The following is a 26,890-nucleotide window of genomic DNA, read 5'->3' as shown; positions in this document are numbered from 1 at the left end:
CTTTTTATACTATTACTTCTTTTAAACCCTTTTATGTAAAAAATTACAAAATGCAATTAAAAATATTTTTAGGGTTTCTTAAAAGGTTCTGCAGAGCTTGAAAACCAAATGCGGTGTTAAGGTAACAAGTGGCAAAGTTACTGTTGAGCCACTGATACTGCAGCATACTGTGATAACGTCACGAGGCTCGTGCCTGTGTGTGAATGTGAAAGCAAGTGATTGGTTAATGCTTCACCATGTCACTGTAACAATAAAAGACTCTCAGCTGTATACATTTGTTGTACATCATACCCTTCAGGCAGTGGCGGGCACCGTTTTTTAGCTTGATATTATTAGATAGTCCAAATACTGCAGTGCTAGCTAAGCTTCCTAATCCAGCTTCCCAATGTTAGCCATCATTGTGTTCCTTGTTTCATTTTCCACTGCTTATTATTCAACATTATGCCAAGTCAGATTTATAGAATGTATTAAAAGAAAGAAAGAAAGAAAGAAAGAAAGAAAGAAAGAAAGAAAGAAAGAAAGAAAGAAAGAAAGAAAGAAAGAAAGAAAGAAAGAAAGAAAGAAAGAGCTAGTTTCTCGTCCTCATGTTAAACTGCTTTCCTATCTTTACACCAAGTGTATTGGCCGGGGTTAGCTGGTTAGTATGCCAGTACATGGACGTCTTTGACCTAAGGTCGTAGATGTTAATGCTTTACATGCTCTTGGTAATTGATAAACTGATAAATACTTTATTGTCATTGCATCCAAGAAAAACACATACAATGACATTTACTAAGCCGTCGTTGCAGCGAAGCATGCCATAAAATCCATAAAACAACAATAATAAACACCATCAAAAAGAAAACAAACAAACAAACAAGAAACAATAAATTGTACACACAGTCCAATCATAAAAGAAAAACAATACAAAAGCAGTATACAAGACCATTCAGTAATGTATTAATGTTGGTAATGTTTCTCTATTTGTTGGTTTGTTTTGTTAGTAAACTAACAATCTGGCTAATTGTACCATTAAGGAGGATAAAACTGTTAAAAATAAACATTGTTTGCATACATTTAAGTTTGTGAGAGGTACTTAATTCAACTTTATTTATACATAACACCTTTCATGAAAAACATGCACTTCAAATGCTTGAGCTGGCTTAAAAAGAAACAATAATTTTTGAAATTGGATAAATTAGTCAATAAAATGAAATAGTAAAAGTATTTGATACAGTAAATACCAGGACTCTCACAGCACATAAAAAGCAACAATAAAAAATCAGTTGTGAAGATAAATAAAACTCAGTAGAATACAATTAATATCAGGGATAGAAGGTATATAAAAACTATGACCGTTGTGTTATATTACAGTGTTAGATATCATCATCTGTGACTTAAAGAACATAAAAATGTATGAAAACTAGTGACAGTGAAAAACAGTCCCAACCAAAACAGCTTCAGGGATTCACAGGAGAGTTGAAAAGGTCACTGTACTTCTACGACACACTCCGGTACATGACTGAAAGGCTCTCCTGACCTCTGCGCATTGAAAACGAGCCAAAGAAAGCTGGGGGCTGGGGGTCTGAGGCAGCCATTAGCAGATAAGGCACTTCAGGTAAGTTGGTGCAGTTTATTTTCCCCGCGGCAAAGTATGAAAAGCGGAAAAAGGGAGGTGGGTGATTAACACAGATCACTATTATTAAATCATGCAGGAAGGTTGTTAGTGCACATGAAGTTGTCTGTAACATGTCATGACAAACTCTGGATCACTGGCAGGAAGTACCCAAATAAATCTCTGAATGGAATTTTTGATGGGAAGATACGCCATAATTAGTATCTTCACTTTTAATGATGAACTGCATCTGTTTCTTTTGTCAGCATTATAACCTTATTCAGAAAAATGTAAATATGTAACAAAAATGCAATAGTAAAAAAAAGAGTGCTGGCGGTAACATTAAAATAAGCAATTTAAATTATTTTGTAAGATTGTAATTTAAGCTACAACTGTTCCTATCAGGTAAAGCTACTTTACTTGTTTCTCTAAAGTGATTTTTGGGCTTTTCTAAGGAAAAAAAAGTCATCTTTATGAAACTATGGAAATTGCATGTGTTCATGTAAATTGATGAATGTTGAATTTTTTACTAGAAATTAAGTGACTTGCTGTGTTTCTCAGGTAATGTTGCAGAATATCATAAAAGCTATGCAAGAAATAGTAAAGCAGTTAACTTTTTTATAGGGTTAATGTCAGTAATCTGTTCTTTAAAAAAAGTAATGAAAAAATGGTTACAACACTGCAAATAGTAGCTCCCTGAGCTTATGGAGATTGGCATTGATTCTAAGTTTATTTTCATAACACATGCCAAAACTCTCAAAGACAAATTTGAATGAAATGTAGCATAACTGGACCACTGCAGTGCAAATTGTCACACATTCATTCATTAATCTGACAGCAACACCAGTAGGGAGTAAACCACTTTTTTTTTTAACTCTTTATTTCCCCAGCAGAGAATTCTAACTTAAAATAAAGTCATGATTTCCCTCTGAATTATGATGTTTGTTAAACTAAGTATAATAGTATGATACCTGCAGAGAGGACAAACACTGAAATCTTCGGTGGTTGCCATTCAGTTTGCGCTCTTGATTTTATGCCGACAAGTTTACTGTGGCATGTGCAGAGATCAGCCTCTTCATTTTAAAGTGGGCAGTAACTGCATCATCAACAGTGCAGTAATTAAGAACCAATATTGTTCATGCCCAATGCTTTTTGTGTTCTGTATGTGGGTTGGTGGGACAAATGAGGATGTAAAGGATAGGGCAAGATGGAAGCAGGTGATCCACTGTGGGGACTCCTAAAAGGACCTACCAAAAGAAGAGGAAGAAGATATAAGTATTCTAAAAATGTGCTATTTGTCCCTAATTTGTTATATATGATCATATTTGATATATTTAACTTGTTGTCTTTTAGTCAGACTGACCATACTGAAATAAACTAGGCACTGTGTTCTGATAATGATCTTGTGCGTACATGGTCGTGTGTCTGAAGCGGCCATCAGACTGTAAGGTCTTGGATGAATTTTAAACATTTATTGACCCATCCCCCCACTGAATGGCAGTAATCCTTGTGCCGGGCCCAGCCAGAGACCACGAGGTGTGCATATTAAAAGTTTTTACTGAGGCTCCACAACACCTGTGAGCCCCTCACCATTGAGCCTTGCACCACAAGAACATAAATCACAGCTTGTGAGTGGAATATCTCATAGAGAGCCAGCATTCCACAGCTCGTGCTGGGATTAGGAAATCAAAAGGGCACACGCTCTGCAAATGCTGCACAAGGCCCCAAGGAAGCCAGGGTGTTGAGAAACAGCCAAGGAGGCTCATTCAGCTCTGTCATTTATAATGGTGCCGGACTGACAGAAGCCCCTGGGATATTACTGCTACAAACCCCAAACCACTGACTGTATGTGCCATCCAAGCAAGTACAAATTATGGTCTAAACGAAGCGGAAGAGCTACTGCAAATTGCAGGAAGCGTTCTCCTGTGTCTTCATTATCTTGTTAGTTTTTTCGATAAATATATTTTCCACAGCATGTGGCTGAGATTACCACAGTAAAATGAGCTTTCTTCATACAGTGACATCCTGAATTGGCCATTTTACTAAATATATGCAAAATAAAATGCGGATGTTTTGCTGTCAAATGCTACATTCTCACTGCAACAGGTGTATGCATGATTAAAACTACACCGAGGACATCCATGATTTGCCCTTCTTTATAGCCCATTATGCAGTCCTGAGGAAAAGGAAACTGTACTGTGAGAAATGCAAGCATTTGATATGCAAAAATGCTCTTCATGTATCCTTGCCCTCTGTTAGTCAAAACATTGATGAGATTAATTTGCATTTATGGAGTGAATGATTACACAAGTACACTATATGAGGAATAAAGGGCCCAGCTCAGGTTAAGGCTGATTGACAGCAGCATTGTCTGGTGGGGCTTCACTTCATTTTGAGAAGCCCAAAGTGACCCCATGCATTATGGCTATGGGGGCAGTGCCAGTCTCTCAGGATGCTGATTAAGTGGGATAAGCCAGCCCCTCAGACACAAGTGGCCTGACCATGCTGGGGGAGTCCTACCTAACTGCTTACACCCAGCTCCACCCCATACCACATACAACTGACACAAGCATAGGCATACAAACATCAAAAAGTGACATTCATTGCTAAACCAATTTATTAAACAGCTGGACCAGCTAGATCAAATAAACCTGGGGTCTTAGTTTGGTTTTATCAACTTTGGATTTTTAGTTTATTTCAACCATGTAAGCTACTTAAACCACTTGGTTTTAAACCCAAGCCTAAGCATATGCTCTAATAGGTATGTGTGTGAACCTAACTGAACAATGGTGATTCTACAACTATTGTAAGGTAATGGCTGCCCTTAAAGCTTTTGTTTTCCAGCTGAGGGACACTTAAAACGAGCCTTTCAAGATAAACGGCTGTTGTAGGCCACCGGCTTCCCCAGTCCCCCCCCCCCTCCCCCCGGGACAACGTATCCATCACCAGATGCCCTCGGGTGTGGGCTAACAAATTTGTTCATTCCGGGGGCTTACATAACACACGAAGAGTTTATTTTGCAGGATTTAGCGTGAACTACCAGCAGAGATCCCACTTACAGGTTGCGCGCACAGCAGTCCCGGTTTTTAACATGCATTAGGCGTTAATTCACTAAAGGGCAAAATCCCCCACATGTAGGCTATTATTTGCCACCAACACATCGAAACTGGTTTGTCATGTCTGTAGGTAGACAGGTGGAGCAATAACTTATGACGGGGTGACTGACGAGATATTATTATTTAGTCAATGCGATCAATTACTATGTGGACGGGAGGTCACCACGTGTCTGTGTTTTTAAATATGGGTTGCAAAACGGATTTTTGCCAACCAGCTGTTCCACTTGCTACTCTTTTGTCCTTTAGGTCAAAAATAAGAAAATGGGAGAAAAAAAGGAAAAAAGAAAATCAATCAATCAATCAATCAATCAATCAATCAATCAATCAATCTATCTATCTATCTATCTATCTATCTATCTATCTATCTATCTATCTATCTATCTATCTATCTATCTATCTATCTATCTATCTATCTATCTATCTCAAAAAAACGTTTAAGCTGACAAACTGCCTGAAACTGTTTTTTGCTGCACTGTGTGCATGGGTCTCTTGGATCTGTACGACGATTCGTCAAAAGAGAAAAGCCAGTGCCCTCTACAGGACGCCGCTGACGGTGCCAGAGCGCACACTTACAAACACATCTCTCACTTTGTAAAACTACTGTTTTACAAACATCTTTCTCACACCTATGTTAACAACTGCGTAATTTCTGACTTATCTCGCACAATCAGTGCAATTCATTTCATATTTCAGAAGCAGGAGTAAAATATGAGAGGAGAAAATATTTCGTGCTTTGTGTGTCAGCTCATGAAAAGGTCAGACCGTCCGTGTGATGTTCATATTATAATTCCCTTTTAAATCTATGATATAATACTTTATTTTTTTTAAAGAGGACTCCAGCTGTAGTACTGCTGTAAGTAGTCATACACTGTGGTGGCATAGCTCACGATTAACCCAGCCCTGTAGAGGGCGATCTTGTTGTGTGGACGATCAAAATCTATTATTATATAGAATTCCGGTTTCTTACAACATAATTTATCTTACAGCATAATTTAAGCACATCAGTGTGTTAAATAAAACCGTGAACTCATATAAACATCCACAATTACATGAAAGAAAAGCAGTACTTTGAATCTTTAAAACACTTCATGAATATTTTTATGGCAGTCTAAGGTTGTTGTTTTTTTTGTTTTGTTTTTTTTTACCAATTGCATCTCCTTTGAAAAGAAAAATGCACTTTTGGAAACTAAATTGACTGCACTTTGAACGCATTAAGAAATGTGTAAATTTTTTGCGACACATACAAATGTACTTTTCATCCTGATTCTTTTCTTCCTTTCTGTGATTTACTGGCAAATTAATTTATATAATAACTAATGTAAGGATGAATGAAATTAAAATACGTATGATTAACAAAAACAATGAAGTTTATCCATTGATAAAATTCCTACAAAAATATAGCCATTACTAGTTCTAGAGATATTTTTCAGTGTTATAGCAGTGGTATGGAAACCTAATTGATTGCCAGAAAAGACATAAATAGTAATTTCCTTAACAAAGACATACTCTTCTCTTTATCATAATAAGAAACAACATGTGTGGTTGCTGAGTGAACCTTTGCAAGGATAACTCAGCCTGATGCACTGTTATTTACACTTGGAAGAAACTGTGAACCCTGGAATTACCAGGATTGCCAACTTCATTGCTTATAAAACATGGTTTTATCATCATCTAAGAAACAAACACAGTCTGACTAAATTAGTGAAACACAGTTGTATTTTTTGTGTCTTCGTGAGACATATTGAGAAATAACTCACAGTTCAAACTGGAAATAATAAGTGAATCATTGCTACATGTATTTTTCTTACTCCCAGTGTTCATTTGGATTTAAATATTCAAACTGAGAAAACAAAACTGTAGCTGTACCATCCATCAATTTATGAATAAAGTCCTGTGCAAGAGTCTTGAGCCACCACTCATTTTAAAATATTTTGCTTCCAAGGAGCCAGACTGTAATTTTTCAAGTAGTCTTAATTGAAAAGTTCTCCAGGCCTTCTCAAGGTCTTTCAAAGTTTCTCTTTGGTGCTTTTTCAATCATTTTCAGCCCAGTCCTTGTATCTGACCTATGAACCATTCAAGGGTAAAAATGAATCTAGCTCAAAGGCTGAACCATTGTTGTTTCTATTCATAGACAATTTGGAGGGGGAAAAAAAACAATTTTAAATTGTATCTTTGAGCATTTTTAATGTCACTCTGTTCTAAAAACACATCATTTGTTTCATTTACTTTAAACAAATCTAGGCAAAATGCCAAAGATAACAAAGTTTGACTGGTGTAAAATAGTATTTTTGACCAAAGAGGTGATTCTCAAGTTCCATTAGTAAAAAAAAAACTTGGCATATCTCAGCACTGTGTGTCTTTAAGAAGAAGAAGAAATGATAGGCCTAAAAAGCTATCTGCGACAGTATCTGAAAGTCATATCCTTAAAAAATAGGAAAAAAGCCAAGACTGGACAAGACCTGAGAGATGGATGTGGAAAATCATTCAAGTCATTATCAATACACAGTAAAAGCAGACCAGAGCCCAGACATTAACATTAAAGGAGTGTGAGATCATCTTAAGAGAAAACAGAACAAAAGGCAGCCAACAGCCAAAGAAGAGCTTTGAATGTCCTCCAAGAAGCCTGGAGAACTATTCCTGAAGACTACTTAAAGCAGGGGTGTCCAGACTGTTTTGTTTTTGTTTTTTTTACAAGAGTGCCATATTTGTCGATGGAAAATCAACCAGGGGCCAAAAAAGTAGTAATGCATTTTAAGGTAGGAGTGAGAGGCCGTATAAAGCCCCCGGGCTAGACTTTGGACAAGCCTGACTTATGAAATTACAAGAAAGCTTGCCTAATTCAGTGTTCTGTAGACAAACAAGACAAAAACTGAGCTTTCTGGCAAAAATACACAATGCTATAATTAGAGGAGAAAAGATGCAGCTCCTAAACCCAACCTCAGCTATGAAGCATGGCGGTGAAGGAGACATAATATGGTGTAGAAAACCTGAATGCCCTGCAATAACTAACTTAATTAAAATTGCCTACTGGGGAATGTCAAGGCACAAGTCCAGCACAGATAAGGAGAGGCAGGGTTATGCAATGAGACAATGACATGTACACAAACAGCAACAAGATAACATTTTTATAGAGATGAATGATGTGTTGGTGGGATAGGCTTTACTTCTGTTGCGACCATGACTCAACAGAAGAAAATGTATGGATGTAAAGAAGTTGTATATAATGGAAGTTGTGTTTCAGTACAGAGACAGCTATCAGAACTGATTTTAGACTCAGACATTTGCTTTGTCACTAGTGCTTCCCAGATTGACCAGACTGTTTTGATGAAGGGCCATTTTGTGATTTATCTTAGAAATCAATGCAGCGTCGTCAACAAAACTCTCGACACCGTCAATCATTGATATGATGCTTCACACTACAAATAGTCTTTGTCCTATTTTAGAGTACAGATGAGAAAATGCACATATAGAGTATAGAAAATTACAAATACACAGTTTTAACATTCACGATTTAAATAATTCAAAATAGTAGAGTTATTATAGTTTTGTGTTTTCTAATAATTTTTTATCATTTTAATTCATTTTGACTTTTTGTTTTGAATTCACTTTAGTTTTTATTGTATGAAAGTATTTCGTTTCAGTGTTAGTTTTTTTGTCTTTTTGATTATTATTTTAATGTTATATTTTATTTTTGCATGGAGAGCATTTGTCAGTATAAAATCAGTCTAGTATTACAATAAAAACACAGAACTTCTTGAAAGCAGTTGACTCCCACTGTTGCAGACATCCAACGTCTCCATAAACACGTTTTTTCACGTTCATAAATAGTTTTTTTTAACCAAACTTACAAATACTAAAGCTAAAAGTTTTTAGTCTCTATTTTTTATTTTGTTTTAGCTTTTCATGTTCACAAAATTGTTTTAGTTTTGTTTGTTTGGTTTTTTTTTTTTAAGTCAAGTTTTTATTTAACATTTTAACTAAAAGGTTTCGTCACATTCTTTATTAGCTTAGTTAACCATAATAAGGTTGATGAATAGTTGCATAAACAGTCAGTTTGCACCTTTGTGGTGGCAGACTCAACAACTCCATAGAAATTTTTGGAAGGCTAGCCCAGCAGTGTAACAAGCCTTGGCAAGAAAATTATTGAGGTGGCAGGTACGGTGCCAGGTTTGAACATCACTGTTTTTTTTAATAAGAAATCATTTTTGGTTTTTTAGAGGGTAAAAGTGACACAGTCTGTCCTGAGCACCTCCTGGATCAGAAACCGTTAACAGAATGTAAAATTAAAAAATTCTTATCTTTACATTGACAACAAAGCTATGTTGTTGGAGTTGAAGCAATCATTTATACAGTGCTGTAATTGTACTTGGAAAGGGTTCCAAGATGTTTGCCTTTCTCTCCCTCTAGCTGTGATGACTGTGATGAAGGTTTTATGGTCCTGGTCCACTTTAGGCTAATAGGGTTTCTGATTCCTTGGCAAAGTGAATGACTCATGTTGTCAACCACGTTAACATCTGTGCTGGATTTCAGAGTAAAATGAGTGTGTGGATTACATCAGAAGCCATCTCCATCTTAACTGCTTGAATGCATTGCTTTCAAACTTGTTATTATCACCATAGCAACAGGCAATCCCCTTCCCGTAGGTGGTCTTGTCATTGTTAGTGATGAGGTCCAAAATGGTAGTGCCACCTGCATATCTGAGGAGTTTGTCTCACTCTCCTCTTCCTTTTCCCAAGGAACCTTCTCTTATAGTGAGAAAAATAAGAAAACAATGTCACTCACAGAAAGAAGGAATACACACACACACACACACACACACACACACATGCAAATATATACCACTCAGTTAATTTAATTTCCCAGGCACCCCAGACATTACAATATGCATGTTATTTATTTAGTTATATCAAAGCAGTCAGACCCCTAGGCTGCCCTGAAATAAGGTGTTGTAAAGTCACTTGTGAGTGTCCGTATCAGTCTGTGGGTGAAACACATGTATTCACTGGTTGCTTTTTAAGCACACCTTGCTAGTGCGAGTGTGTTGAATTCCTTTTTTGTCTTCAGAACTGCTTCTCTTCATGGCATAGGTTCAACAAGGTGCTGGAAACATTTTCATAGATTTTGGTCCATATTGATGTAATACATCCTCACACATGATAGTTGCTGCAGATTGGTCGCCTGCACCTCCATGATGTGAATCTTCTACATCCCAAAGCTGCTCTGTTGGACTGAGATCTGGTTGTGAAAAAGATCTGAGATGATTTAAGCTTTGCAACATGGTGTGTTATCCTTCTGGAAGCAACAATACCCCAGTCAGATGTGTATTAAACAATGCTTAGTTGGTACTAACAGGCCCAAAGTGAGCCAAGAAAATGTACTGCAACAGTCTGAATGGTTGATAATAGGCAGGATGGATCCATGCTTCCATGTTGTTTATGTTTATTTTTTGATTGTATCATCCAAATGTTGCTGCAGTTATTAGAAAAGATTTACCAGAGCAGGCAACATTCTTTTTCAATCTTCTATTGTGGAATTTTGGTGAGTCCATGCAAATTGAAGCCCCAGTTTCCTGTTCTTAGCTGGCAGAAGTGGTGAAAGTGCAAGAGAACTGGTCTGGTCTTCTGCTGCCATAGCTCAGCTGCTTCAAGTTTTAACATGCTGTATGTTCTGAGATGCTCTTCTGCATACCTTGGTAATTTGATTTACTGCTCCTAGCAGCCCAAAGCTTTCTGGCAACTCTCCTCTCAACTCTGACACCAACAAGGCAGAGAACTGTGACTCACTGGATATTTCTCTTTTTTGGACTGTTCTCTGTATACCCCAGAGATGGTTGCAAGGGAAAATCCCAGTAGAATCACAGTTTCTGAAATACTCAGACCAGGTTAATGAACGATTAGATCATCTTTCTTCCCCAGTCTGATGCTTGAACTTCAGCAGGTCATCTTGATAATGTCAACATGCATGCACTGACCTGCTGCCATAGACTGATTAGATATTTGGTTGAGTTGGTGATTGGCTGAACTGGTGTACCTAAAAAAGTGGCCTGTGTGAGCCTACTCTGTAAAGTAATGAGTGCACATTATCTTTCCGGGCCCATCAGATTTGAATGTTTATTTAAGCCAAGAATCTTTGGAATGCTGCAAATTGTATAGAGTAATGATGAGTAAAGTGAGTAACAGACCATGCCAGACATAAATGCAATAATATTTAGGCAAACTTCTCATTTAAGGCTAAACCCGGAGGGTAGGAAGTGTGTTGAGCTCAACTAATTGGAACAAAATTCAAAAATTAGAGCTTAAATACAGAATTGCCTGGAGTATGTTTACTGGACAAATGGTTGCAATAATAGTCCAGTAGTTATAGCAAAATGGCTCTGACTCTTTGCTGACTACAAATGGTGATAGAAGAGCAAACGAGACAGCTGAAAGTGGTTTAGATCACATTTTAACATGAAAGGTATCATTGATAAAGGGGAAAACCAGGTAATTAGCATTAACTCCTGGATATCAGGTTCACAGTATAAAAACAATAAAAACACCAAAACAGGGTACAAACTGTTCAAGCCACCATGCATTGGTGTGGAATACAAATCACAGATAGTCTGGAATTATATCGACATTATAGGGCCTTTTCAGTAATCATTACACTTCCAGTCATTTTAAACAAGCTAAAATAGGGTCCTGTCTTTACTGAAGCTAGCCGGCTGACACTTACGTATCCGGCAGTGATTGAAGGTCGTTGCTAAGCAACGGAACGCTGAACCGCCCTACTATGCAGCGCTCTTAGAAAAGCACATAAAGCGAAGTTAACACTATCCATGAGCGAATCTAATGGATAATGTATAACTGCTGCAAGTAAGTTGATTTTTTCGAACGTAGTGCGGCGCTAAAGCATGCCATCTTGGCAGAGTAGTCATGGACGAGGAAAAAAATAGTCCGTCTTTTCTTGAGGACCACAGAGTTAAGTTTGTCGAGGAAAAAGTTTGCGGGCTACTGCGGGTGCACAGCCAGACATGGCAAAGAAATGCTGTCAGCGAAGAGTTTCAAGGACCTCTGAAGAACTTCTTTGAAAAGCAGTCGCTTATATTTTTCTCTTCCTCTAAAAAGGGCTGTCTGGTTGCTTCTAATGAGGTATGTCTGTTACAGATGTTGCAGAGTCTGCTGCGTGTGTTCTTACAGCAGACATTTTGACATGTCATAGCAGGAAACTCGCAGGTATAATCATGGCAATTTTCACTTAGGGAAGATTCTTCTTTTTATGTATGTTGGTTTGCTGTTACTGGGGCACTTCATCATTAAAATGATTGATTTCACCTGCAATTTTCCTACTACACAGGTAAAATGTCTGCTTTGAAAATGCAGTGCCAAAGCGCATTCTGTATAATACTGTCTTAGAGTATTTATTATGGACTCATCAACTAGCAAAGATCTTTTAAAATGAAACAAATAAATCATTTCATCATGACATATTTAAAAGTCTTGCAAAATCTCACATTATTTCAAACGCAGGTTCCACCAGATGCCAAAAATGAACAAATCTATATTCTCAAGAAGAGAGTTGTTCCAGTCACCTCTGAAAACTGCAGGGAACTGCTGCTCTTTGGCCTTTTGACTCCACCAGTTCTCCTGCAGCTGTCATGTGCAGTTAAGCAGGTGACTGTGCCACCCATTTTCATACACATAAGCCATAAAGAAGCTTTTCTTTCCATTTCTAACCTGCCTGTGTGGGTTCTGGGTGAATTGGTTATGTTTTTGTCTTCGCAAGATATGTGTTCCACTGCTGTCCGACAACAAAAACCATCAGACTTGGCCACTTCTGATATCTGAAGACATCCTTCGACATGTGGAAATCATGTGCAGTCAGACCTCAGTTGTGCAGGGACGGGTTATGGGGAAAACTGTCCTCCCTATTCCAATAGCAGCTGACTGGATGGAAAAGCCACACGGCATCTTTGAAAAGTAAGAAAACAACCAAGCATACAGTGTAATCTTTGACACTATATATTTTAAGTAAAGCACTCACCTTCTATTTTCCTCCTTCAGGCATGAAAACTATGACAGGGCAGTAGCCCATACCATAGAGACCCAGGTCATCAACTGGACAAATCTGATCCAGAAAATTTTAAAGGAGGATTCATCAGACAAACTAATAACAGGCTGTAATCCAGGGCCCAGTGCAGAACTGAAGTTTTGGGCATCCAGGAAGAACAACATAGAGAGCATTTATCATCAGGTATACTTCCTAACCACATTGGTATTCACCAAAACACGTTTTAATATCTTTTCATCTCCTTCTACGTCACTATTTGCTAAAGTTGTATCTTGCTGTAGCTTCAGAGTCCAGTTATTCAAATGATGGTGAAGATGTTAGAGACGATGGATAGCAGCTATCATCCAGCAATCAAGATGCTAATTGGAAAAGTGTGTGATGGTAAGATTACCGTGTCACTTTTTTAAAGACAATGGGTAGTGTCTGCCTTGAACAGCATAATATCACCTCCATCTCTGTTATACAGTTAGAGGTTAACATATGATTATGATATATATTTTTTGTCCTCAAAAAATAAAGCTCTGCGAGAAGCCGAGGACATTGACCTCCATCTACAGCCACTACATGCACAGCTGTCTCATTTGGAAAACGGAGAGCTTCAACTCATGCAAACATACATGCCGGCACTTTTTCACACGCTTTACCTCATTTGGACCAACTGCCAGTCTTACCAAAGACCAGCACGCATCGTGGTATTACTGCAGGAACTCTGTAATCTGCTCATTGAACAGGTATAAGTTCTCATTTGAAACACCTGTATTTATAGATGTACATAGGGGGGTCCAGAGAAAGAGCTAGCTACTACCGACAGCTGACGTTACTCTGACTGTTAGCTGCTAGCATGAACAAATTCACAGATACAAAAACTTATTCCCTGTAGGCTTCTACATACCTCTCTGCAGATCTGCTTCTCAGAGAGGATCCAGAGGAAAGTCTACAAATGGTAACGAGAGTCATAAAGGTTTGTAGGTGTTTCAAAGACAGTTACCAGACCCAGAGGGAAAGACTTGCCAGCCAAGTGAAACATGCACCCTGGGATTTTCCAGCTGCTTTGATTTTCTCACGTTTCAACCAGTTCTTTAATCGTATGAAACAGCTTGAGGTGAGATAATATTTTTGCTTTATTGGTTGTCATAGTAATGTTGTGCGTGATTTTGTTTCCTGATCATTTTTTTCCTGATAGGAATTCTTTGAAATCATGCTACACTATAAGAGAATGGAAAAGTTGCAATTTGGTGGAACTAAAGGGAAACTCTACAGTGAGCATGCTGCTAAGATGCACAAAGATTTCAGTGACCTCTGCCAAGCACTGATCCACAGTAAAAACTGCCCGCTTGACTTGAACTCTCAGGTGATACTATTAATAAAGATTTTTTGGGATTTATAATAATAATCATAAGGATTATTTTAATATTATTATAATACACATGGATGCACTAGTGTTCATCATTAAATACTGTTGAACTGTTGTTTCTCTCATTAGGGTTTTGAAAGTGAGTATAAGAATTTCAAGATTAAGATTGCGGACATTGAATGCCGCCTTGCTCGCTTTCTGTGTTTGGCTTTCAAGGATTGTTCAGGCCTCGAGTCAGCAATGAAAGTAAGTAAGACTGCATGCTAGTGTGGTAATGCATTATTTACCAAGTGAATGGTGAACAACAAAGACTCAGAGTGTTTCGGCCCGTAGATGCTAACTATTGCTGGACCCTTCCTGGAGAAAAGACAGATTAGACAGATATTTGGTCCCAACTTCCTTCTGCTACAGCAACATTTCAGAGAAGAGCTGGAGACGTGTAAACATCTATTGAAATTACAGCTTAATCAGGTACTCCAAGCTAAAACTGGATACTAGCAGTATGCATTCACTGCACAATAGATATTGTTAATTAGATTTTTTTTCTATAATCTCACTGTGTTTACAGATGGAAACTAGTCTGGTGAAGAACATGGCACACACATCTGGAGCTTTCAAGTGGGCAAAAATGCTCAGAGAACGCATTCAAAGACCGTGGGAAAAATTCAGATTGCTTTTTGGCAAGTCAGTAAAAACAAAAATTAGAATATGTTCTAAGCATAAGTTACACTTCTTGTCTTTATTGATTATATTATTGAACAGAAAGAGATTTATTTTTCATATTTCCAGGCCTGCAGAAGGAGTAGACATGGTTACCGAGTACAGCATGTACACAGAGATCTTGAATCTACTAGACCAGTTTGAGAAGGACATTTACTCTGACTGGTGCTGTGGCTTAGAACAGACGTGCCTGATTAACCTGAACCAGCCACTTATCTCCAGAAATACCTCTTCTGGCCTGATTTCGGTCAACTTTAATCCAAAGGTAACCAATTTCATGGAAATATGAAAGTGTACACCTTTCAATGCTCAACTTACTCTTTGACTGAGAGCATGCAGTGGCCCACTGCTAAGGCACCCTCAAGATCCCTAAAAACTTCTCAAAGAATACAATTCAAATGATCCAAGAATCATTATTTCTTACCTCAAACTTTTAATCATACTGCTGACACAGTTTGCAAAGTACAAAAATAGTAGCAGTGTTGCAGTGGAAGGAGCACATTTCCATATTTAGTTATTTTATTCCTTAATTTTTTTTCTGTAAATTGATACAAAGTTTTCCCTGATAGGTGCCAACACCATCACAACAAACACTGTTGCCCTGGCAACCTGGTGTTGATAGTACCAATAATTCTGCACCAGAATTAATAGTACTTCTTCTCGTAATCATCTGCGGTGTCATCCAGAATGTCCTGGTAGAGTGTTTTGCCATAATTCTTCTTGTAGTCTTCCTTGATCCTCTTCATGTCAATTTCAGATCGTGATCAGATCGGGCGATCGTGGCTCAAAGCTGTGTAAAGCGCTTTGGGGTCCCTAGGGGGGACTAGTAAAAGCGCTATACAAATACAGGCCATTTACCATTTACCCATTACCTACTCACAGCATATCAATGTTTATGCTTTCGCATACCTGCTTTATCAGTAGCAGAGTATTACTTATACATAATCAAGGACAGGAATATAGATTTTTTTTTTTTTGTTCAAGTTAGACATGACCAGGCTTTTGTAGATATAGAAGCCTCACTCTTCTGGACGTGGAGGTGGGTGTGCTATTAGACAACCCACTCACCACTTTAATCACACTCTAGATTTTATTCTAACATGTGGCATAGAAACTGAACATTTAAGTAAGCACAAGTGTTTTCTGAAAGCCCTCTCTTGTCTGATCATTTTCTAATAACGTACATTTACAATAATTGATTACACAGCAGTGAGGAATAGATTTCAACACAGATATCTTTCTGAAAGTGCTGTAAATAGGTTTAATTATATAATTCACTGACTTTTACTCCTGAATGTCACTCCGACAGAGGTCTTGTTAATAATTTTATTTCTTCAATATGTGTGGCTCTGTATGCTGTAGCTCCTGTGAAAAAGGAATATAATTCTCAAATGCATTAATGCACCTTGTAAGCTGGAGAGGAAATGGTGTATCACAAATTTAGAAGATCATCATTTAGCCTAAAAGTTGTTTGCTGCTTTGTAAAAAAAAAAAAAAAGCCCTCTGTAGAGCTGGAACATCTTAATATTCATCATTGATTGAAGAAAATAAAGAATAACCCTATATTTCTCCTCAGCACTGTAGTCTGGCTGACAAAAAGTCAGAGCTCTGTTAACATTAACTAGTAATGATTCCTTGAATTTGTTCACAAATAAAAATTTAAACCTTACTCAAAATCATCTCACAGATGTAACATTATCTACATTTATTTAGTATCTTTTACTCCAATTGATCTTTCTGAGTTAACTTCAGTAATTACTTCCTCCAAACCATCAACGTGTCTTTTAGACCTCATTCCTACAAGACTGCTCAAAGAATTCTTACCATGATGTTATGCTTCAATCTTAAATATGATCAACCTATCTATAATAATTGGCTATGTACCACAGGCCTTCAAGCTGGCAGTAGTTCAACCGTTACTTAAAAAGCCATCTCTTGACCCAGCTGTGTTAGTTAATCAGAATCATATCTATCTAATACACTCCAGTTTGTCCATGTAAATGGAGTGCCCTCTTCACTAAGGTTAATTATGGAGTTCTGTAGGCTTACATGTATTTAAAAGTAAAATGGGAGGGAGAGCCTTCAATTTTCAGGCATCTCTTCTGTGGAATCACTGTCGCCAGAGCACTTGCTCATAGGGGGTCATATGACTGTTGGGTTTCTCTCTGTTGTATTATTGTTGGGTCAACCTTACAATATACAACTTCTTGAGACGAGTCTTGTTGCTATTTGGCGCTGTGTAAATAAAATTGATTTGAACTGAACTGACAAGGCTTTTAGTGCTGCTGCCCCTCTGCAGTACCTTATTTCTGGATGTTTTCAGCTAAAATGCCACTTACTGATGCCTTTGACTTTTGTGTGTAAAATAAATGAATCCGAATTTTTATTATTATTACAAGCTATTACTAGTTATTACCTGCATTACTGGCAGTTTCTGCCAGGCCTGGGGTGCATTTTAAATAATACTTTATGTATTTAGTGGTCAAACAAAATTTTGTTGTGAATGTCAATTTTGATGACCCTTAAGCTGCATGTGTGATGATGTTCGTGCAAGGTTTTCTTCAGATCAGTCCATTCATTAAGGAGGAGAAAAGGCATATATACATAAAAATGCTACAGTAATTATAGTATTACATTTAAATTAATTCAATTAAATTAATCAGTAATTTCTTTTACTTCTCAGCTGACTGAGGCCTTAAAGGATGTGAAGTATTTTCAGACTGTGAGTGAGATCACCATACCTCCAGATGCACTGGCTCTTTTTGAGAAGCGTGAAATGTTCACAAAGGTTTGAAAAATCATTTTAGAACTGGGCCACACAAGGTCACCCATCAAAGTTAAACAGCAGTTTTGTTTTATTTTTTATTTTTTATTTTTTATTTGCCCTAAATGCATCATTTGCTCACATTTGTATTTTTCAGTATGTGAACGGTTTGCAGCTGTTAGTACAGTGGTACAACGAGCTTAAGCAGACAGTGTTAGAGGTGGAACTCCCTCTCATCAGAGCTGAGCTGGAGTCAGTAGACCTGCAGCTGTCGAGAGCAGAGACCAGCTTGACGTGGCAGGACGAGGACTGCTGGAGCTTCATCAACAACACCAAACACCTTGTACAAGACCTTGTCTGTCGAGTTAATAGAGTGAGGGAAAACTGTGATGCCATTCAGTGTGTGATGAAGAGATGGAGCAAACAGGCCATGTTTTGCAGAAAGGACAACAAAAAAGGTTCACTCATACAACTGGACGAGAGAGGAGACTCTTTCAGGAAGAAGTACAGCTCCATGAAGAATGATGGAGACTATATACATGGGCTGGTGCAGGTGTGTGTGGCTGGATCTGTGAAGAGTAACTGAGCCATTATAGATTTTCTGTGAATAGCTAAGTAAGCACTGAAACATGTATGTTTCTGTTGGTATGGTTAAAAACAGCATTCACCTTGATTAGATTAAAGCACATTATTGGTTCTGTTCACTGACAGTTTAAAACCTTGTTTAGTTACTTTTTGTTCATTTTATTTAAACCTTGAGTTTATGTGCAGCTTAATTAAACATCACATTAGTTTCATTATGAAGATGACTTGCATATGATACCATAGATTCAAATCTAAGTTCTTTGGTGTATGTCCTGTATTGTTTAACATTAATTTTTATGCAACATGGAGCTGCTAATGCTCTTAGCTTAAAAACTTTTAATTATAATCACAATCATCTTTTTACTCTGACATTCTGGAAGTATTTTTCTTGATATAAATAGTATTAACATATTTAAGCACTTAAGAAGCCAATAAAATAAAATTACTCCAGTTGTTGTGGAATAGATAAATCCCCCCAAGCAGAGCTTCAAAAATCACGTGAAATAGAAATTATTACAAGCAGAAGCTAAATATTATTCTAATACTCTACTTCTACTCAGGAGAACATGGTTCTTTTCCATGCTGATCCGGATTCAGAAGAGTGGCAGTGCTACCTGGAATATTTGGATGACATGGTTGTTGAAGGGCTCTTCAGCTACATCAGTCGCTCTCTTCATTTCCTCGTGGAAAACATGGAGGCAGGCCTGAACCAGACTCCACTGTTTGAGGCGAAGCTAATCCTCAATGGCTCAAAGATGACTTTCTGTCCCTCAATGGAGAAAGATGCAGGAGATAGCCTCTATGAACTGATAGAGGGGCTGGTTGCAGATGTATTCAAGACTTCAGTGAATATCAGGAGAGTGGCTGCTCATCTTAGCATGGAGACTTATCAGGTACGCTTCTTTTATGTTTGAATTAGCACAGGCTTCTTATACACTTGACAAAAACTAGGAGATGTCTTCTCTGCTTTTACTGCAAAAGTCACACTTTTAGAATTGCACAATTTGAATGACTTGCTAGTTATTATTTGTCATTGTACTTTTATATGTGCTAAAATGTTCCCAGATTACATCGTAAATATGTTCCTACTAGAGCGAAGAGTACAGCCTCCCTGTCAAAAGGAGAATAGTGGTAGACTGTGTTGCTGTGTTATAAGTGAAGTACTGTTACATCCAGGGTGTTATCAGTCGCAGTCTAATTTCACAATGTCATATTTGCACATTGCTAAATTTAAAATATGTGAAAAATGGAAACATGTATTTCCTTGGTGTACTAAACTTGCCAAACTCATTGCTGTGTTTTCTTCTACAAATGGTAGCTATTCCTGATGTTTTGTTTGATGTAATATAACTCTTACAGGATGTAATGGATGGCATGCTAGACTTGCTGGACCTGAGACAGGAAATAATGGAGCGAGTGGAGAACGTCCAGAAGAAAGCAATAAATTACCAGACAAAGTTTGATTGTTATACTCATCTGTGGCAAGATGACAGGGCAGAGTTTCTCAGGCAGTTTCTCCTGTATGGACGTGCACTCACATCAGAGGAGATGGAAGCCTGTACAGGAGATGCACTCCCTGACAATCCTCCTACAATCAATAACTTCAAAGAACAAGTAAAAAATGTTTAAACTCTGGGCTAAATTCTTGCAATTCACGGGAGTTTGAGTTTTATTTTTGTTTTTTATTTTTAATTTCAATGCCTGTTGTGGTTTTAATTTTATAGATCGATTATTATGAGGATCTGCATGATGAAATTTCCCACTTTGAAGACTTCAGAGTTTTTGATGGTTGGTTTCGGGTGGACATCAAGCACTTTAAAGTCAGCCTTCTTAACACACTAAAAAGGTGGAGCTGGCTCTTCAAAGAGCATCTCTTGAACAATGTCACCCACAGGTAAATTTTATTGGCATAGATTTTAAGTTCTGGCAAATTTGTAGGATCAGTTGTTCTTACTCTAACTTTTCCCACTCAGTCTTGATGAGCTGCAGAAGTTTATCCAAGCTACTGTTGAAGGGCTAAGACAACCTATAGCTAAAGATGACAACCATGGCTTTGTGGAAGTGATGAGTCACCTGTTAGCTGTAAAGGACAGACAGAATGCCACAGACAAGATGTTTGAGCCTCTTAGAGAAACAGTGATCCTCCTGGAACAATATGGTGTGACCATACCAGACCATATCTACTGGCAAATGGAGGTAGGAAAAGAGTGAGCCAACTACAGCAATGTAATCATAAACAGTAATTTATCCACAAAGAATCAGATTACTATATTCATTATGTGTACTTTCGTGCTCCGAGTGATAACTGTAGTTTTGTCAACAGGAACTTCCAGAGAAATGGAGTGGGGCTAAAAAACTGGCCCTAAGAGTAAGGCACGAGGTGGCACCCATGAAGAATACAGAAGTGATGGTTTTAAGAAGACAGTGCATGGATTTTGAGGTGATCATATGAGAAAACTAAAATTGTACAGTGTAGAAACTATTGTAACATACGTTAAGCAACATGAACATTTTTTTCAGGTGAAACAAACCCAGTTCAGAGACATGTTCAGAGCAATGGCACCCTTCAGTTACAAGGCAGTAAATCCTTACAGTAGTCTTGAGAAAGTAGGTTTTTAATCACTGCTTGACTATCGGATTAAAACAGCATTTTATTTGACCTTTTTGGATGACAACTGCCATTTGTTTTCTAGTCAGAAAAAGCAATCCGGGATATGGAGAGAGAAGTAGCAGAGCTGCAAGAGTCTGCCAGTCTACTTGATGTTTCCATTTCTGACTACAGAGACATCAAGCTCTGCAGGCGAGAGATTACGATTCTCAAAGAACTGTGGGACATTGTTGTATATGTGCAAGTAGGTTGATTTATCAGTGATTTTTAAATGTCATTTTTTTCATGGGGAAATTGAAAAAACAAAAAAACAACTCTAGGTCTCATCACCCTACCACAATACCCCAATACATAAATGACTTGACCTGGCTGTCCTCTTTGAGACTTTGAATACCCTGTAGCCTCTAAATGTCCCTATTAAATAGCCTTAACCCACTGACCCTTCTCCATGTGTCTTTATCTATACAGAGCAGTGTGGAAAACTGGACAATGACCAAATGGAGGCAGATAAACGTGGACCAGATGGATGCAGAATTGAGGAGGCTTGCCAAGGTAAGGTCACCAACAGTGCTACATCACACCAGCTCATCTCTCCTGCTGTCTTGCTGTCACGCGCCATTGCTGTTTGTAACAGATGCCCCTAATAACTAATTATGTTTACCTACCTTCTGTTTGTGTAGGACATACAAAAGCTTGACAAAGAAGCTCGCTTGTGGGATGTGTATTCTGGATTAGACCTTTATGTAAAGAACTTGTTGACGTCACTGCAGGCTGTGAGTCAACTGCAGAACCCGGCAATACGAGAGCGTCACTGGGTCCAGCTAATTAGAACAACACAGGTGCATAAATTCATAAAGCAGAGGCCTTTTTGTAGGAGATCTCGTTGTATATTTTGCTTTGCTTAATAAACATGTTACACTTTTTTACTATTTTTATAGATGGATTTCACTGTGACAGATAGTACCACTTTGGAGGACCTGTTGGTTTTACAGCTCCATTTGTTTGAAGATGAAGTCCGCAACATAGTGGAAAAGGCAGTCAAAGAGATGGCAATAGAGAAGGTTTTTCTTCAGCTATGAACACAAACATGTTGGACATATTTTCAATTCAGTTCAGTTCAGTTCATTTTTATTTCAAACATGTGCCTTCACAATCATTACAAAATATCATTCCATTCTTTTGTTTGAAAAGGAGTATGCAGAAGTATACACTTATTAGTCCCTACCTCCCTTGGAAGTTATTAGAAACAGAATTTCACATTAAAGAGATGTGCTAAACAAATAAATAAGACATGCAGCTGTACTAATAGCACTTTTTGTGAACTTAGTTTATTGGTAAACTTCTATTTGCTATCAACACTATTCACTGTTTATATTTCAGGTTGTAACAGAAATAAGTCAGACGTGGATGTCAATGGAGTTTTCATATGAAGAGCATTACCAGACCTCTGTGCCACTGCTTAAATGTGATGAACAACTCATTGAAACTCTTGAGGATCATCAGGTAGATGTCTTAAGTTACTGTAAGTTATTTTACAAAAGAACAAGAGCTTGTTCTCAAGATCAGCTGTCTGTGAGAATCTCTGATAGTTAAGTGCTGAATAGAGATGAGATCACAGACGTGCCTTCCCCATTTGAGTGTCTAATAGCATGGCTGAGAGCAGAAAGGTCCCTATTGAGTCCCAAGATTTATAGCTTCTGGACAACACAGGGCATTGTTGCACCGTGGCGATCTTTGAACATGTACACCAGATGCGTTGAGGGGGTTACAGCCAACAATTAGAACTCCTGACACTTTAGTGCCTCCATCTTTGTTTAAATATTTAAATTTGACTTGGCTTGGCATGCTGATGAGGTAGAAGATGTTTACAAATGCAGCTGATACGTGTAATGGTGTCCAATTCTGAAAATATGTTTTTTCTTTAGGATAGGTTTGATTCTATCTGCTGCACTTTAATTTTACATTAGAGCACATTCTTTATGCTTATTCTTCTTTTCCCTTATTCTCAAGGTTCAGCTCCAGAGTGTCTTTCAGAATAAGCACACAGATCACTTCCTGCACCAGGTAGTGGAACTACAAAAACAGTTGACGGTGGCTGACTCTGTGTTCATGGTCTGGATGGAGGTCCAAAGGACATGGGCCTACCTTGAAAGCATTTTCAAAGGCTGTGATGACATTTGCCAGCAACTGCCTGCAGATACACACAGATTCAAAGCAATAGATGCAGAATTTCAGGTCTGCATGTATACACAGTTTGTGTAGAGCTGCAAATTATGTTCTTGTCACCATTTGTAACAATGGGAATGTTTGTTCTTTCAGGAGCTAATGTTGGGCAGTGCCATCATTAAAAATGTAATTGAGGCCACTAACAAACCTCATCTACTGGAGAAGTTAGAGGATCTACAAAAAAGGTTCATGCTGTTTTCATCAAACTTGTGTTATACGCTTGAAGGTTTTCTGCCTACTGATCCTATTCAATCTTTCCGACAGGCTGGCATTATGTGAAAAAGCTCTTACTGAATACCTGGAAACAAAAAGACTCGCATTTCCACGATTCTACTTTATTTCATCCGCAGACTTGTTGGACATCCTCTCTAAAGGAAGTCGTCCCAGAGAAGTAAATTCAGTAAACTTTCCCTTCTTTGGGGCAGCTGTGGCTCAGGATATAGAGCAGGTCATTCAATTATCAGAAGGCAGCGTTGGCGTTATGGACAGGTCCCTGGGGTGTAGGCCTGTCCAATAGGGACTTTCAAAACGCTTGAGTGCACTGTGCATTTATAGTACTTATGCATGCATATGCATTTGGTCTAAGATAGGTTGTTTATTTTTGAGTTTGTTATGCAGGGATTTTTTTAACAAAATTAGTTGTTTGCCCATCAAGTCAGAAGGTCTGTGCTTTGGTCTCCAGATCCTCACATGTTCAGGTTTCTGTGGGGAGGATACTGTACCCCAAATTGCTCCTGATGCATCCATCAGAGTGTGTGCATGACAGAAAAAAACTTGAAGGGTGAATGTGTGTCTAAATGGGCAAATGTAGCTTGTAGTAAAAAGTGTTTGAGCACCCGTTTAGAGTTGAAACATGCAAATCCTTTTATTTTATTTTAGTGTCTAGCCTGCGTAATAATTGCTGTGCTTAATGTGTCCATCATGCGCAAATATGACTGACTGTCTTTTGTAGGTGACCGTCCATCTCTCAAAGATTTTTGACAACTTGACCGATCTTGAGTTCAGCAAAAACGAGCAGCTGAGTAATCCTAAAGTTGCTGTGGGCATGTATAGCAAAGAGAGGGAATTTGTGCCATTCCAGACTGAATGTTTGTGTCGCGGGCCGGTAAGATCATATTCATCATCAGCGAATGTAAATTATCGATCACACATCACAAAGTAGCTGAATCGTTTGTTTAAAAAAAAAAACTTCCCGTTAGGTTGAGGCATGGCTCAGTCGTCTCGAAGAGTCTATGAAGGAATGTGTCAAGGGTCACCTATCCGAGGCTGTGTCCGTGTACGAGGACAGACCCAGAGAGCAGTGGATTCTCGATTTCCCTGCCCAAGTTGCTCTCGCTGGATCACAGATCTGGTGGACTAATGATATGGAACTTGTGTTCAAAAGACTGGAAGAAGGATTTGAGTCGGCGCTAAAAGACTACAATAAAAAACAGGTATGGGAGCTTAACTGACATTTTAAGGCTTTAGTTTTAAATAGTGGCAAAATAGTTTTGCCATTAAAAGGTGTTTGTCATATATTAATGTTTTTTAAGGTTAATGTGATATTTTCAAAGAAAAGAAAGTTTCGATTTGATGTCATGCTCTCGACATGCTGTGTTCAATGATCTGTATTATACATAGTGTCTGCATATACTGTGCATATGATCTGACCTGACTTGGGCTTCAGGAGCCTCACCGTCGACTCTGATCAGAGTTGTTTTATCACTCTTGTCACTTTCATCGGTACCATTAAAGGTTAACATGTCCTTGGCTGCTGTTTGAATAATCTCCCTCTCCCTCATCAACCCACGGCATTGCATTGATTGGATCTGCTGTCACACAGGAACAGGAACAAATGATTTCCAATTATCTTTTAGTAAAAACAAGAACACTAAACTGCTTTTGATCATATGTAAAGTAGACATTCGTGTAATGCTGGTAAATGACCTGCAAGTGACAGGAAAAAAAGAAATGTTAATATCAGTTTGAGGGAAATGATCTCCTGTGTGAATTTGTGTTACTCTCTTCTCCTCTTTGCTTTGAAGTTGTTGTTTCCCACCTATAGGTTTCTCAACTCAACATGCTGATTGGCATGCTACTTGGAGAGCTGAGCTCAGGAGACAGGCAAAAGATCATGACTGTATGCACCATTGATGTCCATGCCAGAGACATTGTTGCCAGCCTCATTGCTAAAAAGGTTAAAACAAATGAATAACTTCTTGCATGCCATCTCATTTTAGTCTGATTGAGCTAACTTTGGTATTATGGCAAGCTTTACTCTTACTGTATGTGTGCAGAACAAATTAGATAGATAGATAAATTCAATTTTTGTCATTGAGCTACAGGGCACGAATGCATTTGCATCCATCAGAATGATTTAGCATATAGATATATACAAATATTTAGCATAATATAAATGGAGTATATTCGAAATGGTCATGATGTATGTTATAATGACACGTAGTGAGTATGTTTGAATATCTATAACTATAGTAGTACAGGCTGTAGTTACAAGCTATACGGAATGAACAGATTAAATATGAAAAACTATACAGAATATGAAATAAATAACTTTACAGAATCTGGGATATACAGCTATACAGAAATGGGAACTATGCAAGTTGTAAACAGTTGTAGGATTAAAAATTATCGAATGTACAAATTACTTTTTTTATTAATTTAAAACAGCTTGAGTTGGAATTTGACTAACTGATATCGTAACGTGGCACACTCAAAGGTATAATTCTTTTAAAGAAAATAGTCATAGCATCTCAGTATTTGTGTGGCATTTTTCATTGATGACATTTGATATGAGCCATGTGTGTTTACAGGTCACCACCTCACAGGCCTTCCCATGGCTTTCCCAGCTTCGACATTACTGGAGTGAGCAGCTTCGCCACTGCTACATCAACATCTGTGATGCTCAGTTCATTTACTCTTATGAGTATCTTGGAAATACACCACGTCTGGTCATCACTCCTCTGACAGACCGGTGACTCTTATTGTTTTTCCTTTGGCTGCTCTCTTAAGTGAGATTATCTGCCTCCATCTCACCCTCTTCTGTCACTTAGACCATCTGCATGTCCTCCCTCTCTGACTCTTCTCTGTGTTTTCTACTTATGCTTATCTGCTTTTACTCTTTGCAGACAATACACAACATTAATTGTGTAAAAAAAATTATGTTCACCTTTCACATTGTAGGTGTTACATCACCTTGACTCAGTCACTCCACCTGAACATGAGTGGGGCCCCGTCAGGCCCTGCTGGAACAGGGAAGACTGAGACCACAAAGGATCTTGGCAGAGCCATGGGTGTCATGGTATACGTCTTCAATTGTTCTGAACAGATGGACTACAAGGTGCGAAATTCCCTACATCAGAGTTATTGCCATTGGTCAGTTTATGTTTTCATTTAGAGGTTTCAGTAAAGAAATATATTTTAATGCAAAATTTCTGTGATGCTTATTTGTATGTTTAGTCCATTGGAAATATTTACAAGGGTCTGGCACAGACTGGAGCATGGGGCTGCTTTGATGAATTCAATCGTATCCCCGTGGATGTTCTGTCGGTTGTAGCGGTGCAGGTTAAAACCATTCAGGACGCCATTCGATCTAAAAAGGAAAGGTGGGTAATTGAAGAAGAATACATGAAGTTTACATCATGTTAATTTTACTTAAAAAATAAGTTAACAGTGTGTGCCACCTCACAGGTTCCTGTTCCTCGACAAGAACATTGCTTTAAAACACTCGGTTGGGATTTTCATAACTATGAATCCTGGCTATGCAGGGAGGACGGAGCTACCTGAGAACCTCAAGTCTCTTTTCAGGTGGGAATGATGCACCCACCTTTTTAAATATATATAAAATGTCATTTTTCAGCAGAGAGTTCACCGTGTG

The 26,890-nt window shown here is 38.1% G+C and overlaps 1 protein-coding gene across 2 annotated transcripts in view; it reads left to right on the top strand.

The window, feature by feature from the left end:
* The first annotated feature begins 11,477 nt into the window (after positions 1–11,477).
* The window catches only part of LOC113032181 (dynein heavy chain 11, axonemal), a 42,391-nt gene continuing 26,978 nt past the window's right edge, over positions 11,478–26,890 (top strand). Inside the window, exons 1-35 of one of the 2 annotated variants that reach the window (XM_026184890.1) lie at positions 11,478–11,840; positions 12,219–12,362; positions 12,475–12,668; positions 12,753–12,942; positions 13,041–13,140; positions 13,279–13,490; positions 13,640–13,861; positions 13,943–14,110; positions 14,243–14,359; positions 14,447–14,584; positions 14,682–14,797; positions 14,903–15,098; positions 17,517–17,621; positions 17,755–18,150; positions 18,743–19,075; positions 19,542–19,796; positions 19,907–20,076; positions 20,156–20,378; positions 20,506–20,622; positions 20,703–20,789; positions 20,876–21,034; positions 21,259–21,342; positions 21,471–21,629; positions 21,729–21,851; positions 22,171–22,293; positions 22,801–23,025; positions 23,110–23,201; positions 23,281–23,407; positions 23,969–24,121; positions 24,216–24,449; positions 25,061–25,192; positions 25,827–25,987; positions 26,197–26,353; positions 26,473–26,618; positions 26,704–26,820. In XM_026184890.1, coding sequence (XP_026040675.1) covers positions 11,625–11,840; positions 12,219–12,362; positions 12,475–12,668; positions 12,753–12,942; positions 13,041–13,140; positions 13,279–13,490; positions 13,640–13,861; positions 13,943–14,110; positions 14,243–14,359; positions 14,447–14,584; positions 14,682–14,797; positions 14,903–15,098; positions 17,517–17,621; positions 17,755–18,150; positions 18,743–19,075; positions 19,542–19,796; positions 19,907–20,076; positions 20,156–20,378; positions 20,506–20,622; positions 20,703–20,789; positions 20,876–21,034; positions 21,259–21,342; positions 21,471–21,629; positions 21,729–21,851; positions 22,171–22,293; positions 22,801–23,025; positions 23,110–23,201; positions 23,281–23,407; positions 23,969–24,121; positions 24,216–24,449; positions 25,061–25,192; positions 25,827–25,987; positions 26,197–26,353; positions 26,473–26,618; positions 26,704–26,820 — 5,891 coding nt within the window. In that variant the 5' untranslated portion in view covers positions 11,478–11,624. Of the gene's footprint in view, positions 11,841–12,218; positions 12,363–12,474; positions 12,669–12,752; positions 12,943–13,040; positions 13,141–13,278; positions 13,491–13,639; positions 13,862–13,942; positions 14,111–14,242; positions 14,360–14,446; positions 14,585–14,681; positions 14,798–14,902; positions 15,099–17,516; positions 17,622–17,754; positions 18,151–18,742; positions 19,076–19,541; positions 19,797–19,906; positions 20,077–20,155; positions 20,379–20,505; positions 20,623–20,702; positions 20,790–20,875; positions 21,035–21,258; positions 21,343–21,470; positions 21,630–21,728; positions 21,852–22,170; positions 22,294–22,800; positions 23,026–23,109; positions 23,202–23,280; positions 23,408–23,968; positions 24,122–24,215; positions 24,450–25,040; positions 25,193–25,826; positions 25,988–26,196; positions 26,354–26,472; positions 26,619–26,703; positions 26,821–26,890 lie in introns of those variants that run through there. The other variant, XM_026184891.1, reaches the window with a different exon arrangement.

The sequence above is a fragment of the Astatotilapia calliptera genome, chromosome 11 (genome assembly GCF_900246225.1).
Source record: "Astatotilapia calliptera chromosome 11, fAstCal1.2, whole genome shotgun sequence".
Lineage (NCBI taxonomy): Eukaryota > Metazoa > Chordata > Actinopteri > Cichliformes > Cichlidae > Astatotilapia > Astatotilapia calliptera.
Note: the sequence above shows the minus strand (reverse complement) of the source record. Positions and strands in the feature narration are given on the sequence as shown.